This window comes from Ictalurus punctatus, chromosome 6 (genome assembly GCF_001660625.3).
Source record: "Ictalurus punctatus breed USDA103 chromosome 6, Coco_2.0, whole genome shotgun sequence".
Lineage (NCBI taxonomy): Eukaryota > Metazoa > Chordata > Actinopteri > Siluriformes > Ictaluridae > Ictalurus > Ictalurus punctatus.
The window spans coordinates 1,978,759-1,998,582 of NC_030421.2; the positions used below are offsets into that span (position 1 = coordinate 1,978,759).

General features: G+C 40.2%; 1 protein-coding gene across 2 annotated transcripts in view; it reads right to left on the reverse strand.

Annotated features, from left to right (window-relative positions):
- Window positions 1-19,824, reverse strand: part of nalcn (sodium leak channel, non-selective) — a 93,474-nt gene that overhangs the window by 72,913 nt on the left and 737 nt on the right. For both annotated transcript variants that reach the window (XM_017470273.3, XM_017470276.3), the window contains exons 2-11: window positions 14,489-14,592; window positions 14,265-14,326; window positions 13,539-13,679; window positions 13,227-13,409; window positions 11,830-11,913; window positions 11,559-11,698; window positions 11,303-11,431; window positions 6,940-7,091; window positions 5,916-6,058; window positions 3,791-3,895 (exon numbers count right to left, since the gene is read on the reverse strand). In XM_017470273.3, coding sequence (XP_017325762.1) covers window positions 3,791-3,895; window positions 5,916-6,058; window positions 6,940-7,091; window positions 11,303-11,431; window positions 11,559-11,698; window positions 11,830-11,913; window positions 13,227-13,409; window positions 13,539-13,679; window positions 14,265-14,306 — 1,119 coding nt within the window. In that variant the 5' untranslated portion in view covers window positions 14,307-14,326; window positions 14,489-14,592. The remainder of the gene's footprint in view (window positions 1-3,790; window positions 3,896-5,915; window positions 6,059-6,939; window positions 7,092-11,302; window positions 11,432-11,558; window positions 11,699-11,829; window positions 11,914-13,226; window positions 13,410-13,538; window positions 13,680-14,264; window positions 14,327-14,488; window positions 14,593-19,824) is intronic.

Sequence of the window (19,824 nt, forward strand, 5' to 3'; positions counted from 1 at the left end):
TACGGACAATGTGGAAATGCCAATCAGCCGACAACACACGTCTTTGGCAGCACCGTCAGACAGTGCCTCAACCTCAGCTACATCACTCGTGATGCTCGGAACTGATCTCAACTAGAGACGTGCGCAGGACTTGCGCGATTATTATTTTTTGTTCAAACAAATTTCGCTGGATCTATGGAGTGCACGCATGTAAACTATCACACGGAGACACACATTCGTCCCACAAGCTTCACATCCGGGGATGTGAAACGGGCAGTACACGCAAGGAAAAACTCAAACATCTTTGATTCAACGGAAAGAATATTGCATGGAAGAGACTGACGGACAGGTATGCAAAACACCTACAAGAAGTTATTTCTGCTAAAGGGGGCAATACTAGCTTCTGAGCTTCCAAGGGTGTACTTACTTTCTCCGCAGAAGAAAATCGCATCTATTGATAATTCTGTTGAATGAGTGATTGAAAAAGCTATTCTTCCTTCTGGTTTTGTTCAAATATATCAACTTTATTAATAGACACTGTTTCAAAGAGGATCTAATGTTTGCTTTTCCAAATATGTAAAAAAATAAATAAATAAATAAATAAACCATTTCCATGGGGTGTACTTATTTTTTCACATGACCGTATATTTCTTTTTTTTTTTTTTTTTACACATGACATGCATTGCACTTTTATATATATATATATATATATATATATATATATATATATATATATATATATATATATATATATATATATATATACGACTACAATATGCAGTCACTTTCCAGTTTATTAAGTACATCCATCCATGTGTAGTTTATATCTTTTTATCTTCCGTCACAACTCTCCATCAGTGTCAAACCCTCAATCGGGCCTCCCGCCTGAAATCTGTTCCCAACGCTACTATTTTAGCTCGTTCTTACACATTTTAGCTTCATATCTCCGTCCCAGGTCACCAAACTCTTCAAAAAAAAAACAAAAAAACACGGAAACGTCAAATATTGAAGGTAAAAGAGTAAGAATCATGCTCACTGGTCCCACTATGAACAGATGGAGATGTAAAAAACAATAAATAAACTGTGCTGCAATAACCAAAGTGTTCTACCAAAGTGTTTCTTGAGCTCATTTCTGTTTCTATGCTCTAATATAAACAACCCTGAGGTTATTAACGCTAGTAATCGTATAGAAAATACGAATAACGTTTTGATTAAAGTTTCCTTTATTAAAGTCTATGTCATTTTCATAAAGTTTAATATATGCTCTTCTAATCAGAACCGTACCGCGCATTCGTGCGTTAATCTTCTTAAGAGACCTCATTAAATGAATTATACATAAGAGTAGTTGAACAATGGACAATTTGACAATTAAACTATTCTCCGGTCCCTCGGATCCACCTCAGGTCAATAATTTTATTACTTTGGGATTAAAGGTGCTGACCCGGGCCTTATTGATTAACACCCAGGGAATTACAACGTTCTGTACACCTTGAGCTAATTGCTTTCTGTGACAGAAGACCCAAGAGCCTCTGTAATTAAAATTAAAGCTGATAGTGAAAAGCTCATTGTTTTCAAGGTCACGGCAAGGTCTAGACTGTATAAAGGACAAATAATCAGGGGCATCAAATTACTGACAGACAAGACAGCATTTTAATAAAATTACTTAACAATAGTACAGAAATTTTTTTTTTTTTTTTTTTTTTTTTTTTTTTTACCCAAGACAAGATGTATTCAGGAAATGGCGTCAATGTAGAGACTCTTTTTCTCGTTATTTTCTTTGATTGGATCAAGCTGGAGTATAAATAGGATGCCTTAATCACACAAACAATATCAAAGACTACATCTGGCTTTCACGCCACTAATTTAATCTGATATGTTTACATTCATCTTCTTCCATTTTCCTTATCATACACACTGGTCTATAATTTATTTTTTATTTTTTTTTAATCAGAGGCAGAGACGTTAATGCTTCGATCCACTTCCTGTAAAGAACTGTTCCAGAACCAGGGAATATAGCAGTGCCAATTCTGGCGGCTGTTGTGCTGCCAATTCCATTATTGCCAACCCCTGAGGTGTTGCTCCAGCTTGACCTTGGCACAAAGACTGGCACCATCAGAAACCTACTCTGCTTCTATTCACATGGCTGCACTTACATGTTTCACACCAGGGCACTGCTACAGATTTCCCACCAAACGAATGAAAGGACATGCACTGGATAGGCAATAGCAATCCAAGTACAGATAGATTTCATAAGCCTTTACCGTGGGAGGAAAGCCTCACTACACAACAACTCTAATGATCAGGCAAGCGGGCAATTTTAATAATAAAAACAAACCAACAAAACAAACATCGGTTCATGCGTTCAGCTTCATCGGCTGTAGTTTTGCCATCACTGGACAGTATAAAGACTATCCGAATACATCGCATCGGCGTGAGGCGGGAACACCGAACACCGGTCCATTACACATGCGCATTCATACCTGGAAGCAATTTAGCACAGCCGATCTCTAGATAAACTAGAGGACCAGGAGGAAACACGCATGGCGATGGGGAGAACATGAGCTCCTGAGCTCAGTGTGGAATCAGGGACGCTACCCATTGCACCACCACGCTACCTCTCCAGAGACATCCAGGTGTGCTGGTTTGTATGTGAATGCGTAGTAGTTATATGACATCAGAATAAAAAGAACAGAAAGGCAGATCACAGCTCACTATAATCCTTAATCAGTCCATAGAGACGTTCGCGGAGTTTAATTGTGATCCTCGCAGTCAAAAATACTCGCTTTTCTGCGGCGTTTTTCAAAAATCTGGCGTTTTCTGGACTTTTTCGCAGTTACGTGAAATTGCTGTGTACGGTCTTTCACAGTGATGATTGTCGGTGAATGAGACCTTTTAGCTGTGCTCATGTTTGATGAGTACAAACACGAGTACTATGATGAGCACGATGAGTACTCATGTTTGACCTCGATCCGGATCTTCAAAAAACAGCCAAAGAACCACCTCTTCCGTGAGCACGTAACAAACCCCTAAAACACCAACCCCCACATTATTATCCTAAAAAAAAAAAAAAAAAAAAACAACCTACTCTGGCTCTTACACCTCGACCTTGTACGGTAGCACGACTTGGATCGTTCTAAGCCCGATATATCGCTTTGCTCGCATTTCCTCGTTTGTAAGTCGCCTTAGTCGCATCAATGACCTCCATGACCTTCATGACTGTTTAATGACCTTCATGGCGATTCAGTTGTCTATATATATTAATGAACTCTAAAAATAAATAAATAAATAAATAAATAAAAACAGGACCGAATTATTTCGCCTGTAACATTACAAAGGCAAAAATATTCAAATCTATTCTAAATGACTCACTGGTTGTCTTTATGAGTAAGTGGTGTAGGATTGATGGCTCACGGGAGAAATATCCATTAAATATATAATGGATGTTCATAAATCACGCTGAGTATGGAAGTGAAAGAACACTGATTGATGCAAATGTGACAAGGATACAAAATCCTTGACAGAATACAAAACACAGAGGCTTAGAATAGTGCACCGCAGAATAAATAGGATAACATGACAAACCGCAAATGCTAATCTTATGGCGAAACGCATTTTAAATGAAAAATATAGCACACGTGAATATTTTAACTACTGAAAGAGCATTCAATAGGATAGTCACAGTACGTCCAGGTCTTCCAAATAACAACAGTGTACCTAAGCATCACGGCTGAACCCCGGTGTGGAAATCCATTTCATCTAAATGAAAGTAAACACAGGGAACGTATGGGGTGATAAAGTGGAATACCAGTACCTGTGTAGTTGCTGTGGATGTAGTACTGCTTCTGGAGCCCCACATCTGTTGAAACTGCACCCTGATCTCAGCAAATGTCTCAATGATCACAGCTATGAACACATTCTGAAAACACAAGCACGGGTTAATCAGTCGGTTTTGTCCTTTTCGGACCATTACGCTTTAAGATCTGAGTCTGACCCAAAGGAAACGATGATTCCAAACACTTACAGAAGGATCTTCTCTTTAGTGTAGTTAAAGGAATGGAAATAAATCAACACCGATGCCAAGTGTCACCATTAACACTACGTTTCGTATCGTCTAACCGTTCTCACTTGTGCCGATGTCCAGTCGCAGGAATAAAATAAATACACCTGTGAAAATTGTTGTTTTGACATATTTGGAACATTTGATCCTCTTTGAAACAATGTCTATTTATCTATTTTTATCTATATTATTTTGTCTATTTATATTTATATTAATTTGTCATTTATCAAACCTTCAAATCCATATGATTATAGTCAGGTGTTGAAGATCGGGTGCCAGAGATTAGAACCTGATTAGAGAGTGCAGGTGGAAGGTGCAGGTATTTATACCCCTCTCATATCTAGTGTCCGGAGTTCCCTGTGTTATTGAGGTGTGTGGTGTCATCATGCCAAGATCTAAAGAGTTCTGTAAGGCCTTCAGAATAAAGGTTGTGGATGCCTAGGAGTCTGGAGAGGGATTTAAAAAGATCTCCAAATGATTTGAAATACATCGTTCCACTGGACGGAAAATCATCTACAAATGGTGCAGATTTCAAACGACCAGACTGACCGCCCCAGCAAATTCAGCCCATTAGCAGACCGTCTGATGCGAAAAGAAATCTCGAAGAACCCCAAAATTTCATCACGGGATCTACTAGTAAGTCCTGCAAGTGTTTCTGCTTCTACAATCAGAAAGAGAGTGCATGAATTTGACCTGCATGGGAGGCGTGCCAGGAAAAAAGCCGTTTCTGTCTAAAAAGAACATTAGAGCAAGACTACAGTTTGCCAATAAGCATACAGGCAAAGACCAGGGCTTTTGGAATAATGTGTTCTGGACAGACAAATCAAAGATAGAGTTGTTTGGCCACAGTAACAGCAGACATGTTTGGCGGTGACCAAAGACAGTGTTTCAGGAGAAGCACCTCATACCAACTGTGAAGCACGGTGGTGGTGGCAATGTTACAGGCAGTGGTGGCTCAACAGTTAACGCTCTGGGTTAATGATCAGAAGGTTCCACTGTTGGACCCTTAAGCAAGGCCCTTAACCCTCTCTGCTCCAGGGGCGCTGTATCATGGCTGACCCTGCACTCTGACCCCAATTTCCTAACAAGCTGGGATATGCGAAAAAAAAGAATTTCACTGTGTTGTAATGTATACGTGACAAATAAAGGCTTCTTCTTATGGTTTGGGGTTACTTCGCTGCCTCAGGGACCGAACAGATTGCATTCATTGATTCAATTATGAATCCTGATTCCTATCAGTGCTTGAAGATAATGTGAGGTCATCTATCCGAAAGTTGAAGTTGAACCGAAAGGACGTTTCAACAAGATAATGATCCTAAGCACACGAGAAAATCCACCAAGCGACGGCTCAAAAAGAAGAAACGGAGGGTTATGGAACGGCCTAGTCGAAGCCCGGATTTGAATCCCATTGAAACGTTGTGTGGGGATTTGAAACGCGCAGACCGTGCAAGAAAACCCTCAAACACCTTACAACTGAAAGAATATTACACGGAAGAGCGGTCAGGATTCCAGCAAGCCGACGTCAGAGACTGACGGACAGTTATGCAAAACACCTACAAGAAGTTATTTCTGCTAAAGGGAGCAATACTAGCTTCTGACGCCAAGGGTGTACTTACTTTCTCCACAGAAGAACCTCACATCTATTGATCTTTCTGTCGAGTAAACGATTGAAAAACCTATTTGTTCAAGTATATCAACTTTATTAATAGACACTGTTTCAAAGAGGATCAAATGTTTACATGTCCAAATATGTCCAAAAAAAAAAAGGCCAACAATTTCCATGGGGTGTACTTATTTTTTCACATGACTGTAAACAGTTGGAGGTATGGAGGCCACGTATGACAATTGATTTAAAAGTTAAAGGGGAAGGATGTCCCACCTTGACCAGCCAAGCAAGGAAGAAGATAAGCGTGATGAAGTAGAAGTAGGAACGCCAGCGTGGGAAGCTGTCTATGGCACGGTACATGATGAAGACCCAGCCTTCCTGAGAGGCGGCCTCGTACACTGTGAATATGCTGGTGCCTGAGGAGGGGAAAAAGGAGAGGAAGCCCAGATGTGAGATCACCCCAGTGCCCCTGAATTGAGTCAGCCGGTGTGCAGACACAAAAATGCATTTATAAGCAATGTTTTGGCACTACTGCACCTACTCAGGTGTTTTCCATTCAAATCTGCATGTCTCTCTCCCCAAATAATCTCTTCCTCTACAGTAGGTTTAATAATAACCGCCAAAATAAACAAAGTTTCAGCGACTTAAATGATAACTAACATAACCGACGAATTTAGAAAGATAGACATTTCATATATAATGCTTATAGCCAATCTCTTAGTAAAGCTGTGTGTACGTGTTTGTGTACACCAAACCAAATTAACATTCAATTAAATCCTCCAGATTTACAAAACACTGATTTTCTTCATACTCGCCCATAAAGTGCATAAACATGTTCCCTTCACAGCTCATTTGCATTTCGCGACGCCCACAAGACTCCTTAAAAGGTCGAGAGCGTAGAGGGCTGGAACCATGAAATGCCTACTAAATGGTAAAAGATATTTTGTCTCACTTCTATACCGATAAAAAATATTTAGCACGGAAAAAGGTGAAATGAAAATGGTGCGACGGAGGAGAAAAAAAAAAAGATCTTAATCCCTGTACTCAGGTGATTACGCACACCAAGCATGTCACACAGGATAAAGAAGATGCCGTGGCAAATGGAAGCCATTCATAACCCAGCTTTCGGCTTTCGAATAAATCATATCGGTCTTTGAATATTCTTTTCCTCATTAGTGTAGGGGTGTCCAATCTTATCCGGAAAGGGCCGGTGTGGGTCAGAAGACACACCTGACTCAACAACTCAAACGCGACAAAGGTGGACTCGGACCCAACACGACAGACACCTCAGACTTACCGAGTTCGTTGAAGCCGCTGTAGCCCAGCTCCTGTCGACTGAGGCCCAGGTCCTCCAGGTCCATGCACTTAAAGCCCATGGGACACTGGTATCCCTCTCCATCTTTAGAGCAATGTGTGTCAGGAATGGCAAGGCTGTTCCACGTCACATTACTGCCAAACAGCAAATAAAACAAAATGAAATAAATGAATGTAAAAATGAAATACAACGTGAAACCATATTCCCGGTTATTTACATTAACTAATATTCATTTAGTCTAAGAACTACTGAACGACTGATTAAGGAGAAAACACACACACACACATACACACACGTTTCTCTTACTGTCACTGGCATAATTATCCGTGCAGCTCATTATGCTGTGTCTACACCCGAATATAAAACAAACCCAGGTAACGCAGTAATCGAGAGGAAACATGTTGGCTCTTTTAGATGTTTTTTTTGTTTTCATTCGTTTAAAAAAAAAAAAAAAAAAAAAAAAAAAGTCAAGGTTAAACTGTCAGTTATCCGTTTCCTTGTGGGAATATTTGGTCCCCACAAAGCTATACAAACCTGCACACCCACACACACACACACACACACACACACACACACACACACACACATATATACACACAATTCCCAATTTGGGCCACAGGTGTTGCATCACGATGCACTTGATGTCTCTAATGAAAATTAATGTTTTCAAATTGGATACCCAGACATTCCTTCAAATTGTTTATTAAGGGGGACAATTTACTGCAGTATCACAGAGGCCAATCAGAGATGCGCTGCTGAATCAAAATAGCTTTATTACATGTTGATATATCACCCCACTGAATGTTAACACAAGCTTACCCCTGCAATAAATAAATAAATAAATAAATAAATAAATAAATAATGTGTGCATGCTAAGGATTAGCCTTATGAGTTATCACTGCTACTTCTCACAGCTGGGAATACAGCAGCAATTCCAAACGCGCTGTGCCTAAAATGTGTTCAATGTGTGATTGGCGAGGTCATGTGGTATAATCTTACAACATAATAAAAAAAAAAAAAAGAACAGAAAATAAACCGTGTCATCAGATCCGAGATTTATCTCCATTAAAATAAATAAATAAATAAATCTGTCGGGAAAGCTGTCCTTTCTATTTTATCCACCACCTCCATCAAATCCATGCGACTTTGTGCCAAGGACATACGGCCTGGCAAGATTAGACACAAGAATCGTCTCTGAGCACTTCTAAAGCGTGCCTTTATCAGAGCAAAAGAGAAATCTTGTCTCATCCAAACCCGTTTTCAAAGTATCTCGAATCTCTCACCGACTCTCTTTGAAAGTAATCAATGAAAATGTATGTAAACGACGTCCGTAAGAGGACTGAAATCACGGCACTGTCAGGGTTAGGAGATCTCTCGGGGATTGAGGCAGATTGAAGCTGTAAAGACGGTGGAAAGATGAGTGTGTGCACAAAGCCCAGACAATGTAGGATGTGCTAATTATTATGATTAGTCTGCAGAGCACTCCTCCGCTGTAATAGTGACGGCTGGGGCTCTTTGTTTCAGAGCTGGCTGCGACACACCACTCTGCTTGGGAATGTTAAATAGCCCTGTCTGAAAATACACTTTCTCTACGTGCTATTCTGAACACATTTACACTAGCATAAGCATAATCATAAGCATTTAATCTGTGTACCGTGCATGCTGCAAAGACATTTTTTATCCGCCGCGACAGATGTTGATAAATATCACGTACAGACGATGAAGTTTATGGGGAGAGTGAGTGCGTGGGTACGAGAGTGCCAGCACCCCATGTGTTTTTGTTGTATTTCTTTTAAAAGAAAAACAACTCACCGAGGGCTCATAGCACTATGACACGTCTTAAGAGGAGCAAAAAAGAGGTCAAAAGTGGTTGTTAGGTTTGAATGAATGCTTTAAGAAAAGGTGTGATTATGCATGCTGCTGTGATAGCCAATCAGATCAGCTCCTCTCTTTCCCTTTAAGACCCGAGTTTGTGCAGTGCAGCACAGTATTTGTAAAGACAGTTGGCATTTTACTTCCATTCATCCATCCATTTCCCGTATCGCTTATCCTACACAGGGTCACGGGGAGCCCAGAGCCTGTCTTAGAGAATTTGGGACACAAGGCGGGGGAGACTCTGGATGGGATTTTACTTACAGATATATATATATATATAAAGAAGGGATAATCCACAGCTAGGTGTTCAACATTGTATAACGCACACCTAGCTGTGGATTATCCCGCTTATACCATGGTCACTTGCCAGAACTGACAAATTATAGCTGGGGTTGATGTTTGAAGTGCATAATTTGACTGAAAGTATACACATAACAGTTCATTTCCGTTAGTATTATATACAGGTTATATATTACAGTTATGTACATTATATACAGATCTAGAATTCTGCCCAATCTAAATCATATAGAGATAACCTAGTGCGATAAGATTACATTTATTTGAATGAACTATGATAAATAGTTATTAGAGAGAGAGAGAGAGAGAGAGATGTGTCTGCGTGTGAGAATTACCGGCGTCTGTTCTGCGTCTCTACTAATAATGTAGCTGTGGGTTTAACTACTGTATGTTACTATGGTTACAATTGTTTATAGGCAGCGCATTAATTTTGAACGGTGATTAAACTGACTGTAACTGCCTGTGCATTATATATATATATAATATATACATATGTATATGTATATACATATATATACATATATATATGTGTGTGTGTGTGTGTGTGTGTGTGTGTGTATATATATATATATATATATATATATATATATATATATGTATGTATATATATGTATATATGTGTATATATATATATATATATATATATATATATATATATATATATATATATATATACTCACACACACACACACACACACACACACACACACACACACATATATATATACAGTACGTTCCAAAAGTCTTGCAGAACCAGACTCGGTTCTTCTGGAGATTTTGTCTGTCGCACTCGCTTCTTATTTTTGCAGCGAAACCCAGCAGCCTTCATTATGTTTTTTTTTTTTTTTCTTTCTGAAAAGTGTCTCTTATGTAATACGCTGCATTCTTTAATGACATACAAACATTTTTTCTTTAACATTTAATTGTGTGCTGGAAAACTAGTGTTTGGGAATCTAAACTATTTTTGTACCGACTCGAAAATGTAGACGTCATGAAGTAAAAACCTATAACAAAGTTTGTACTGAAATAAATAGGGTGCCCAAGACTTTTGCACAGTACTGTAGATAGATAGATAGATAGATAGATAGAGGCATGCAAGCGATTAAATATACAGATGTCACTCTAATACAGAGCTCAAAAGGCATTAAAGAGAAAGAATGGCATGTTCAGAAATGCAGCAGAGTGCAGTTTTCCACTCTGACTACGTTAAATATAAACTGGATTACCAAATGCTAACTTTGTGTTTTTATCCATGGACCTGAATGCTCATGGATCACTACATAGACTACTAATATCCGATCACTATTCAAGCCAAACCATGGTATTTAATGGCTCGAAAATTAGTTATCTGCAAAATACCCTAGTAGCCCAACCTGATTTTTCTCCCGGTTTTCTCCTTGATTTGTCTACCAACTACCACCTGGGGTAAGTGAAGGCTAACCTCCAACAGACATATATCCAGCCCACCTGTGGTGTCACAGGGCAGTATAACACACTCAGCGGAGACCGCTATCCGCCCTCTTCTGCATACACGAACTCACAGACACCCACGATTGTCGATTATCATTGTGATTGACAGGGGAAAGACAGTATGCCATCCCTCCCACCCAAACAGAACAGCTAATTTGGCATTGGTATTCGAACCCACAAACGATAGGATGAACGCGTTCATGTTGTGCCAATCGGGAACCCTTCTGAGAACCCTAATATTCAATACATTTGTCTTAATGATATATTGCACGGTGTTAAATATCAACAAATTGCCCCATATCGTGGAAGATTTTTAGATAATCTGCTGCAACAGTGACAAACCATTCGACACTTTTATATACGTATGGATATGTACAGTTGTTAGATGTTTCGATGAGATCATCTTCTGGGCCATATGAGGACAGACAGTGAAAATGCAGCAACGCTTTTGAGGAATCGGACGCTGTGTGAAGCGCAAAAACTGACTCATAATGCTACTGGTATTCGACCACTGTTGATAACGCTGAATATTATGCACATTTTCATAATAAATATATCATATCGGTCTGATCCGACTGAAATAGCAAACAGTTAGGGAGAAGTAAAACAATTCAAATAAAAACATGCATGTTGCTATGTGTTGAATGATAACCAAATGCTGAAAACAGACACCATTATTGAAGAACTCTATATGATTATTTACTATTTCTCCGTATCGTTGGTAACGCAGTGATAATTAAACGGGCCGAACATCTGAACTCCCAGAATTCCGTAGAGGAGCAGGAAGAAGAGCAAAAATATGGACACACTCCAGATCTGCTCTCCAGATCGCCTTTAAAGGAAAAAGAGGAGAGTGTGCATAATTAGCATAATTAGCCTGGTTGAGTAATATTCTCATAGGTCTTTTTACTCACGACGAGGGGTTACTGATGATTTTACTGTGATGATGAGTCACTTACTTGAGAATGTTGGTTATGCGAGTGCGTGGCAACTCAAATCTGAAATAGATCCGAAAGGCTCGGATCATTATCAGAGCCCTGGGTATACGCAGCATTCTCCACGGTGACATCTGGTCCACAATCTTAGCTATTTCAAACACCTACAAACAAGGGCAGGAGAAAAGAGATAAACAGTGTGAATCATCCCACTGTGCTTTGTAATTAAAAGTAAGTATAAAACCATTTATAAAACAAAGAAGTATTGTTTAAGAAAGCGTGTCTCATTTTGTACCTGGAGCACAAGCGAGACCCAAAGAAAGACCACCATGAAACCATCAAACATGCACCAGCGGTCTTTAACGTAGGAGTTATCTCCCTGGAAACAGAGACGGGTTGATAAGACGCACGATTTAATGAGAGTCCACAGGTGAGAAGCAGCTGGGCTGCAGGGCTAATGAAAGGCCAGAGCAGCTGGGAACAAAAGAGCCAGCATTATTGAGTCTGTGCAGGTGTCCTCCCTGGTGTGGATGCTGAGATACCAAATGACAGGTCAGCGAGCTCAAGGTACATTATGATTACTACTATAATAGATACGGTTACCATAATAATTCACTTATTAGGTTTGTGCGTATGCAATTGTAGTCGAAATTCAAAAAAAGTTTGGTACTTAATCAAATAACACACAGTTCACAGTTCACATCCCCTGTACACAGGGCTCAACAACATTAAAGGGACCTCAAATAAGGTTTTTAAAATCAGATGGAGCTGGAAAAAACCTCCTAGACGTGCAAGACAGTACCATCTGCAATGGAATGGCTTGTCCAGTCACCTGACCTTAACCCACTCAAGTTGCTAACCTGCCGGATCGAAAGGTTCAAGAGCGTTAGGGGTGTTAAATCAGCGCTACATACCCCTGCGAGGTCCTGCATAGACAAGCATCGCTCAGGTAAAAATGACTCTTCTGGCCGCAATTATATACAAGTAAATTTCTGGCAAGAGTACTGAACGTAACTTTTCAAGAAACCTCTCGTGTGGGCGGGGCTTAACAGCGTTTTACTCTCATTGGCTAGTGAGATTCGCATCGACAGCTCCCTGACCGGGAAGTCGACACTTCAGTGGCATGAATTTTGGATTGTGTTCTGGAAGCGGTTCTCTGTATCGTTACAGTGTTTGTACTTTATAGTGGAAACTTACTTAGTCAGTATATTACATCGTAATTAATACGAATATTTGAAGACCATGTTAAATGTTTGCCATTGAGTTCATTGCGTTTAGTTTCAGAGTGTTTTTCTTCTTTCTCAATGTATATTTCTGTTTGTTTCTTGAAACGTAACTTCAATACTGGCGCACATTTGGCACACATTTAAGTCCACACAATTACATATACACAAGCGAAAGCACTGAGTGGAAAAGGACATGAAATTGGCGTCATTAAGCTTCAACAACGACTCATTTAATTACTGAAAACACTGTTACCGTGAACAATCTTTGCCCAGAATGAAGGTCGTGGATTCGCAGACATCTGATTGTGGTTTCTCTAAACCGACAAATTTAAAGTACAAAACCTTCTGACGCAACCACCTCCTCCTGACTTGGGTCTATCATCTGCATATATTTAAATCCATGTAGCTCAGCGTATCTCTTACTTTTTAATAACTGTAAAACCACCATCCACCCTAAGTGTGTTACCTTGATGATGCCCCTGATGTGCATCTTGGCGATCATCTCGGCAGTGTAGAGGAACATGAGCAGCGTGTCCAGGGTGAAGGTGACGTACTGCAGCGGGGGATAGTGCTCGAACGTCTTGGGTGTGTTCATGCACACGGAGATGACACTGATTATGGCGCAGGCCCGCAGTAAAGAGTGCACCCACTGGGGAAAATCACACATTTTAACATGTCAACAAGACACCAGCTACCAGCTATTGCGCAAGCATGACCTATTTATGTTCTGCCACCGGCGCTGGAAACATCTGCCCTGTTTGAATAAGCATTCACTCACTGCTTTGTTGATCCAAAGGATATCGGCGCTGTCCGTCAGCGTTTCATCAGGCCCAAAGTCAGTCATAGGCTGCGCTTCAACGCGCGAGCTCTGCTTCCTCTTCAGCATGCTGGGACTTGCCGTGCTATAGAGGGAATGAATCTGAAAGGCAGAGCCGCAAACCGGACCACAAATGACTCGGAAAGCAATCGGCCACCGAGCTATAATATACGCAGATCTGTACTAATCTCAATGTTATTTAGTAGCACTCGCTAAAATGCGACACTATTAGTCACAGCCATTGCAGCTGACCGTTCTATGACGCTGATATTTGCACAAGTTATGATCTATGGTATAGACTTTGAAAGGAAGAGTCAGATGCGATTATGCCTACACAGCCATGCAAACAAAATGAAAATGGAAAGCTCAAATTTTGCGCTAGCTCTCCACTGCCGCTGTGCATCACAACATAAAAACAGACCAGACATTACGGACTGCCGTGTTGCATGGCCACTGTGGGACACGGTTAAGCACGAGGAGAAACACAAGACGCTATTTCACATCACACGAACGTAACCTTACCTTCCTTTACCTGCTGGAAAGATCACACTTGATCTTCATCATTAAAAACCCACACCTAGAGCCAACCAATATTGTAGCTGCATATAGTATGGAGAAAGGGCCATTCTCACAGGGAACGACAATATACATGGATATCACACACTAACTGAAACGAAGCGCACATACCAACGGGAAAAGTAAAGCTGAAATTGTTCCAGCACTGCACATAACATGCGATCAGGCATACCCTGTAAATAACACATAACAGTTAGTCAACATGGCATATATGGTGTAACGTGTACAGTATGATAATATCGACAAATAATGTCCACCACAACAGACAGAGCATAGATATACGACATTGAGTGGCGTGTTCTGGACAGATGGGATTGTTGAACCATGTGACTCACGGTCAGGCTCCTCATTGGTGCGTTCATCCCCAGGATACAAAGGGGTGGAAACCAGTATGAAAGATTATCGATAAATATCTGTTGATGGCTCCTCCTGTTTAGCTCTATGAAAAATAATCGAGAAACAAACGAAAACAAATGAACTATTCAGTTAAATAAACTCTTGTATGATTTAGATCACTAGCATTGAAACACTGAAGCACCACATTGCTGGAGTCAGGCCACCAGAATGGAATACGTCACTTGAAACTTTGCGAAAGTTGAATTTTTCTTCATTTGATTAAACCGAATGATCGAAACGTGCCAAAGACCCGATCCTCATTTTAACAGGTTTTACTATCCATATGCAGGCAACTTAGATCTCATGAATATACACAAAATAGCCCATAATAATGACGTGATGGGGGGGGGGGGTCAATATAGTTTGCATAATTATTTTGCGAATGATAGCATTTAAAAGTAGTAACTGCATACGTATTCACCCCGTTGCTATGAAAGCCCTAAATTAGTTCTGGTGAGACCAGCTGCCGTCAGAAGTCTCATATAAAGTCCACCAGTGTACTATTAAAGAATTACATGAACTGATATACATTCACCTGTTCCTGGAAGGTCCCAGTGTTTGCTAGACAACATACTTAAACAAACAGCATCATGAACACCAAGGGGCAATCAAAACTAGTCTGTGATCAAATCAGGGTCTGTATATTTCAAATAAAAATAAAAAAAACTATGAACATCCTGTGAAGCAACGTTAAATCCATTATTATAAAATGGAACGTATTCATGCTACAACCTAGAGGAAACCATGCACCAAAGGTCTGTGACTGGTTAAAGAGGATAATAGTATGCAACTGAGAGGCCAAGGGTTACGCCAAAGGAGTTCAGATCACCCTGAGAACACCATCCTCCCAGCTGAGCATGGTGGTGGTAGCATCATGTTGTAGAGATGCTTGTCATCAGCAGGGACTGGGACACTGGTCAGAGCTGAGGGAAAGATAGATGCAAATACAGGGCAATCCGAGAAGAAAACCTTTCCCAGTCCGTAAGAGACTTGAGAATCGGATATCGGTTTGCCTTCTAACAGGACAACAACTCTAAGCATACGGCCAAAGTTACACTAGAGTGGTTCAAAACAAAGCACCCGAACGTGTTAGCGAGTTAGCGTCAAAGCCCAGACCTCAATCTAATCGGGAAACTCTGGAAAAGCTTCGAAAATCGCTGTTTACCAAGGTTCACCATCCAGTCTGACATGGTTTAATACTTATGCAGCCAACAATATGTTTGCTTTTCTGTTAAATGAATGTTTGTGTTTATTTAATTAATATTTGAGTCGTGAGTGCGTAACGAGAATTTAATACAGAAATCGCATGCATCGGTATCCCGACATCAAGCATAAATAACCACAAAAGGTCATGCTGAAATTCATGTTTTCATTATGTCATCCAATGCTAATACTAAATACATCAGTAGAACACAATTCATTATTAGTACTGCTTCTTTAAAGTCAGCAAAAAGGTTTTTCGCTTGGAGACACTGGATAACTTGCTTATCATAATGCTTCATTAAGTGGTGCACACAAATCAGATCAAATGTTATTTTATAAGCTGCTGAATAATGAGGGTGCAAGGCGTATCGTTCGATTAAACCAACCAGTGTGATCATTACAACTAAGATCATCCGTTCACTAATTTAGTGCAACCCCAGTTCCGAAAAGGTTGGGACAGTGTGGAAAACGCAAAAAAACAAAAACAAAAAGAGAACAAGTTGAAAATTCAGTTCACCCTGGACTATATTGAAAATACATTATCAACACGTTATTTATTTTTACACTCAGATATTTCAAATCTGATGACTGCAACACACTCCAAAAAAGTTGGGACAGTCGATTATTTACTACTGTGTAACTTGTATCTGTGGATGCAGCGGCGAATGGTGTCGACCGACAACGGTATTCATGTCAGGATCTCCATTACAGACTCATGACGGTTTTTAAGACAGTGACGTCTGAGAGATCAGATCACGCGCATTCGGAAGTGGTTTACGGCCTCGCCCTTTACGCACCGAGATTTGACCGGATTCCTTGGATCGTTTAATTATATTGTGCACTGTAGAAGGTGAAACGCCCAAAATCCTCACGATTTGTCTCTGGGGAACGTTCTTCTCAGAGTGATGGATTATTCTCTGACTCATCTGTTGGCAGATCGGTGAGACTCGACCCGTCCTCGCTCTTGAAGGACTCGGCCTTTTTTTGGAGGCTCCTTTTATACTACGATTAGACGATCGCCTCACCTGTTTCACATCACCTTCTTATTTCAACTTCTCACATCGCTATTAGTCCTAAACCGCCCCTGTCCCAACTTTTTTGGAACGTGTTGCATGCATCACTTTAAAAATAAACGTTTATCTTCAAAAAACACTACGCATTTGATTAGATAAAACATCAAATACCTCGTCTTTATACGTTTTTATGTTTAAATACAACTCAAAGTACATTCACAAATCACTCCTCTTTGTTTTTATTTGCATTTTCCATACTGTCCCAACTTTTTCAGAATCGGGGTTATATATTGGTAATATACTATATGTTTGTTTCAATGCTTACCAGCTTAGACATGTATCATTGTACTACACATTTTACACTGTCTCTGTCTTTTAGGTTACAGCATATTTTAAATGCTATCGAAAACCCCCATCTCACTCTTGACACCTCTACTGAAGAATAGTGACCTTGGAGGCATGAACTACATACAGGTGACTTGACGGCGGCGCTCGGAAAAGCAACTCCAGCAAGTGCGTAACTGGACTCTGAAGGCGCATAACTTTCCCCACATAAATACTGGTGTAATTTCACTCTGAATACGGTCCACTGTGGACATCTAACTTGTCAAGGAAAAACGAAAATAAGACCTCCAATTAAATCCGTTTTCATTCTACAAACTGTGGAAAACATGCACGCACAGGGATGCTGTTTTTATAAGAGTAAACACGAACAAGGTTTGGGTCACTTTAAACTGAATGTTTAATTAGCCTCACATACTATAATTACATCTGTGTCTAACCCTTATTTAGGGTCTCTGACTTATCTAAAAGGATATTTGCCTATTTAGTAACTACTACTGTATAAATTAATAAGTAAACTAATAGGAAAATAAATGTATTTATGAGATTAAGGAATGTCAGTGTAATACCTGCCCACATAAACGCTGAAGAAACTCATTCTGAGTATGGAAAGCAGAGAATAGAAGTATTAATTTACTTTGATAATTTGCATGGAAACGCATGGTTCTATATGGAACACAAATCTGCAACATGTGGTGAGAGATAAATTACAAATGCCATGTGCATGAAGAATTTAAAAAGGACTGTTAACACAACTATTGTTGTAAAAAAAAAAAAAAAAAAAAAAAAAAAAATTAAAAAAAATTCTGGGGTCTGCTCTAAGGTCGTTTTTACTCGCTGGTATCTTTTGTTTTTTCTCCACGTAAAATTTCGTATCAAACGCAGTAATAAATAAATAAATAAATAAATAGATAAACAAAAAGTACAGAAATGCACCTTTCTATCAATTAAGTCCGCCCTCATCAAAAAAAAAGTGCTATATATCCAAACGCAATTTGCAAATAAGCTGTAATTGCTACACTTAGCATATGCTAGTAGAGGTTTGAGGACAACTGAAAACAAAATGATAGGGTGGAAGTGCTATAATGTGGGAGTGAGATGTGGAGGACCACAATTAGTTTCACATTTTGAGAAAGGACCTTTTCAACACAGGCAATCACTGGGCATTTTAATGATGGCTGTGGGTCTCCACTAGTCTCCCAAACAAGCTCGAAATTGTTTTAAGTATGTAAAGCAATGCATGGTTAAACTATCCAGTGCCAACTGGAATTACTAAAGCTGAGGGTGATATTTAAATATTTAAATAGGCTGGGCCTTTTGGGGTCATTTAATTGGGTTATTTTCTCAGTTTGGGGTAGTTTTGGGGTAGTTTTGTGGAACCGAACCGCTTTCCAGCTTATTAGTTATACTGTAAGTGTATCTAGTACCTGATGACGTAGTTACCGTAAGTACCACTGCTGCCTGTAATAATCTACCACGGAAATGGAATTGTAAAGATCAGATAGAGAGTACTGATATGTCGAGGTGATACTGGTCTGAAACACTGAATCTGTATAATCTGTGTATTTGGATTTGGGATATTGGGTGACACTGTGGTCACAGCTCCAGAGTCCCAGGTTGGATCCTGACCTCTGGTTACTGTCCTGTCGGTGTGGAGTTTCACATGTTCTTCCTATACCTATGTGGGGTTTTTCTGGGTTCTCTGGTTTCCTCCCACCTCCAAAAAACATACCAGTAGTCCAATAGTCAGTGGAAGCTCAGTGGTTAAGAAAGACGTTGGCCTACTGATTGTCAGGTCGTGAGTTCAAATCCCAGCGCTGCCAAGCTGCCACTGTCGGGCCCTTGAGCAAGGCCCTTAACCCTCAGCTGCTCAGTTGTATAAATGAGATAACTGTAAGTCACTCTGGATATGTAAATGTAATGCAAAATGGCTACTCTCAACTGCCCCAGGTGTAAACAGGTGTGTGTGTGAGAGAGTATGTACATAGTGCCCTGTGACGGACTGGCGTCCCATTCAAGGTGTGATCCTGCTATGCACCCAGTGTTCTCAGGGTAAGCTCCAGTTCCACCAGGACCCTGACCAGGAAATTTTCTGGTGTCAACCCGATAACGCTGGATGAATTAGAAACAGAAGAGCGTTTACTGAAAGTGAGTGAATTTATTTCTAATTTCTATTCTAGTTATAAGGTTGGCTGGACAGGGTACCAATCCATCGCAGGGCACAATCACATACACACTCACACACCCATTCATACACTACGGACACTTTAGACACGCCAATCAGCCTACCATGCATGTGTTTGGACTGGGGGAGGAAACCGGAGTACCCGGAGGAAACCCGCGCAGCACGGGGAGAACACGCAAACTCCGCACACACAGGGCCACGGTGGGACTCGAACCCCCGACCCTGAAGGTGTGAGACGAACGTGCCTACCACTAAGCCACATGTTTGTCTGTTTATTTATTTATTTTATTTTCACACTGAATTGTGTCATCACAAGTGTAACTAGCATCTTCCAAATATCGATCGGACGTGACTTGTCTCATGGAAGGGCATATGATTTTGCATAAGAAGCAGAAGCTTGGCTCGGTATCACTCATCCACCGATATTTCCATCTCTGATACAGAAAGAGCAACAGGTGTGAATGATTCATCCCTAATGCATAGGCACAGGTTAAATATCAACACTACAACAACGTACGATTTGAACGTCTTA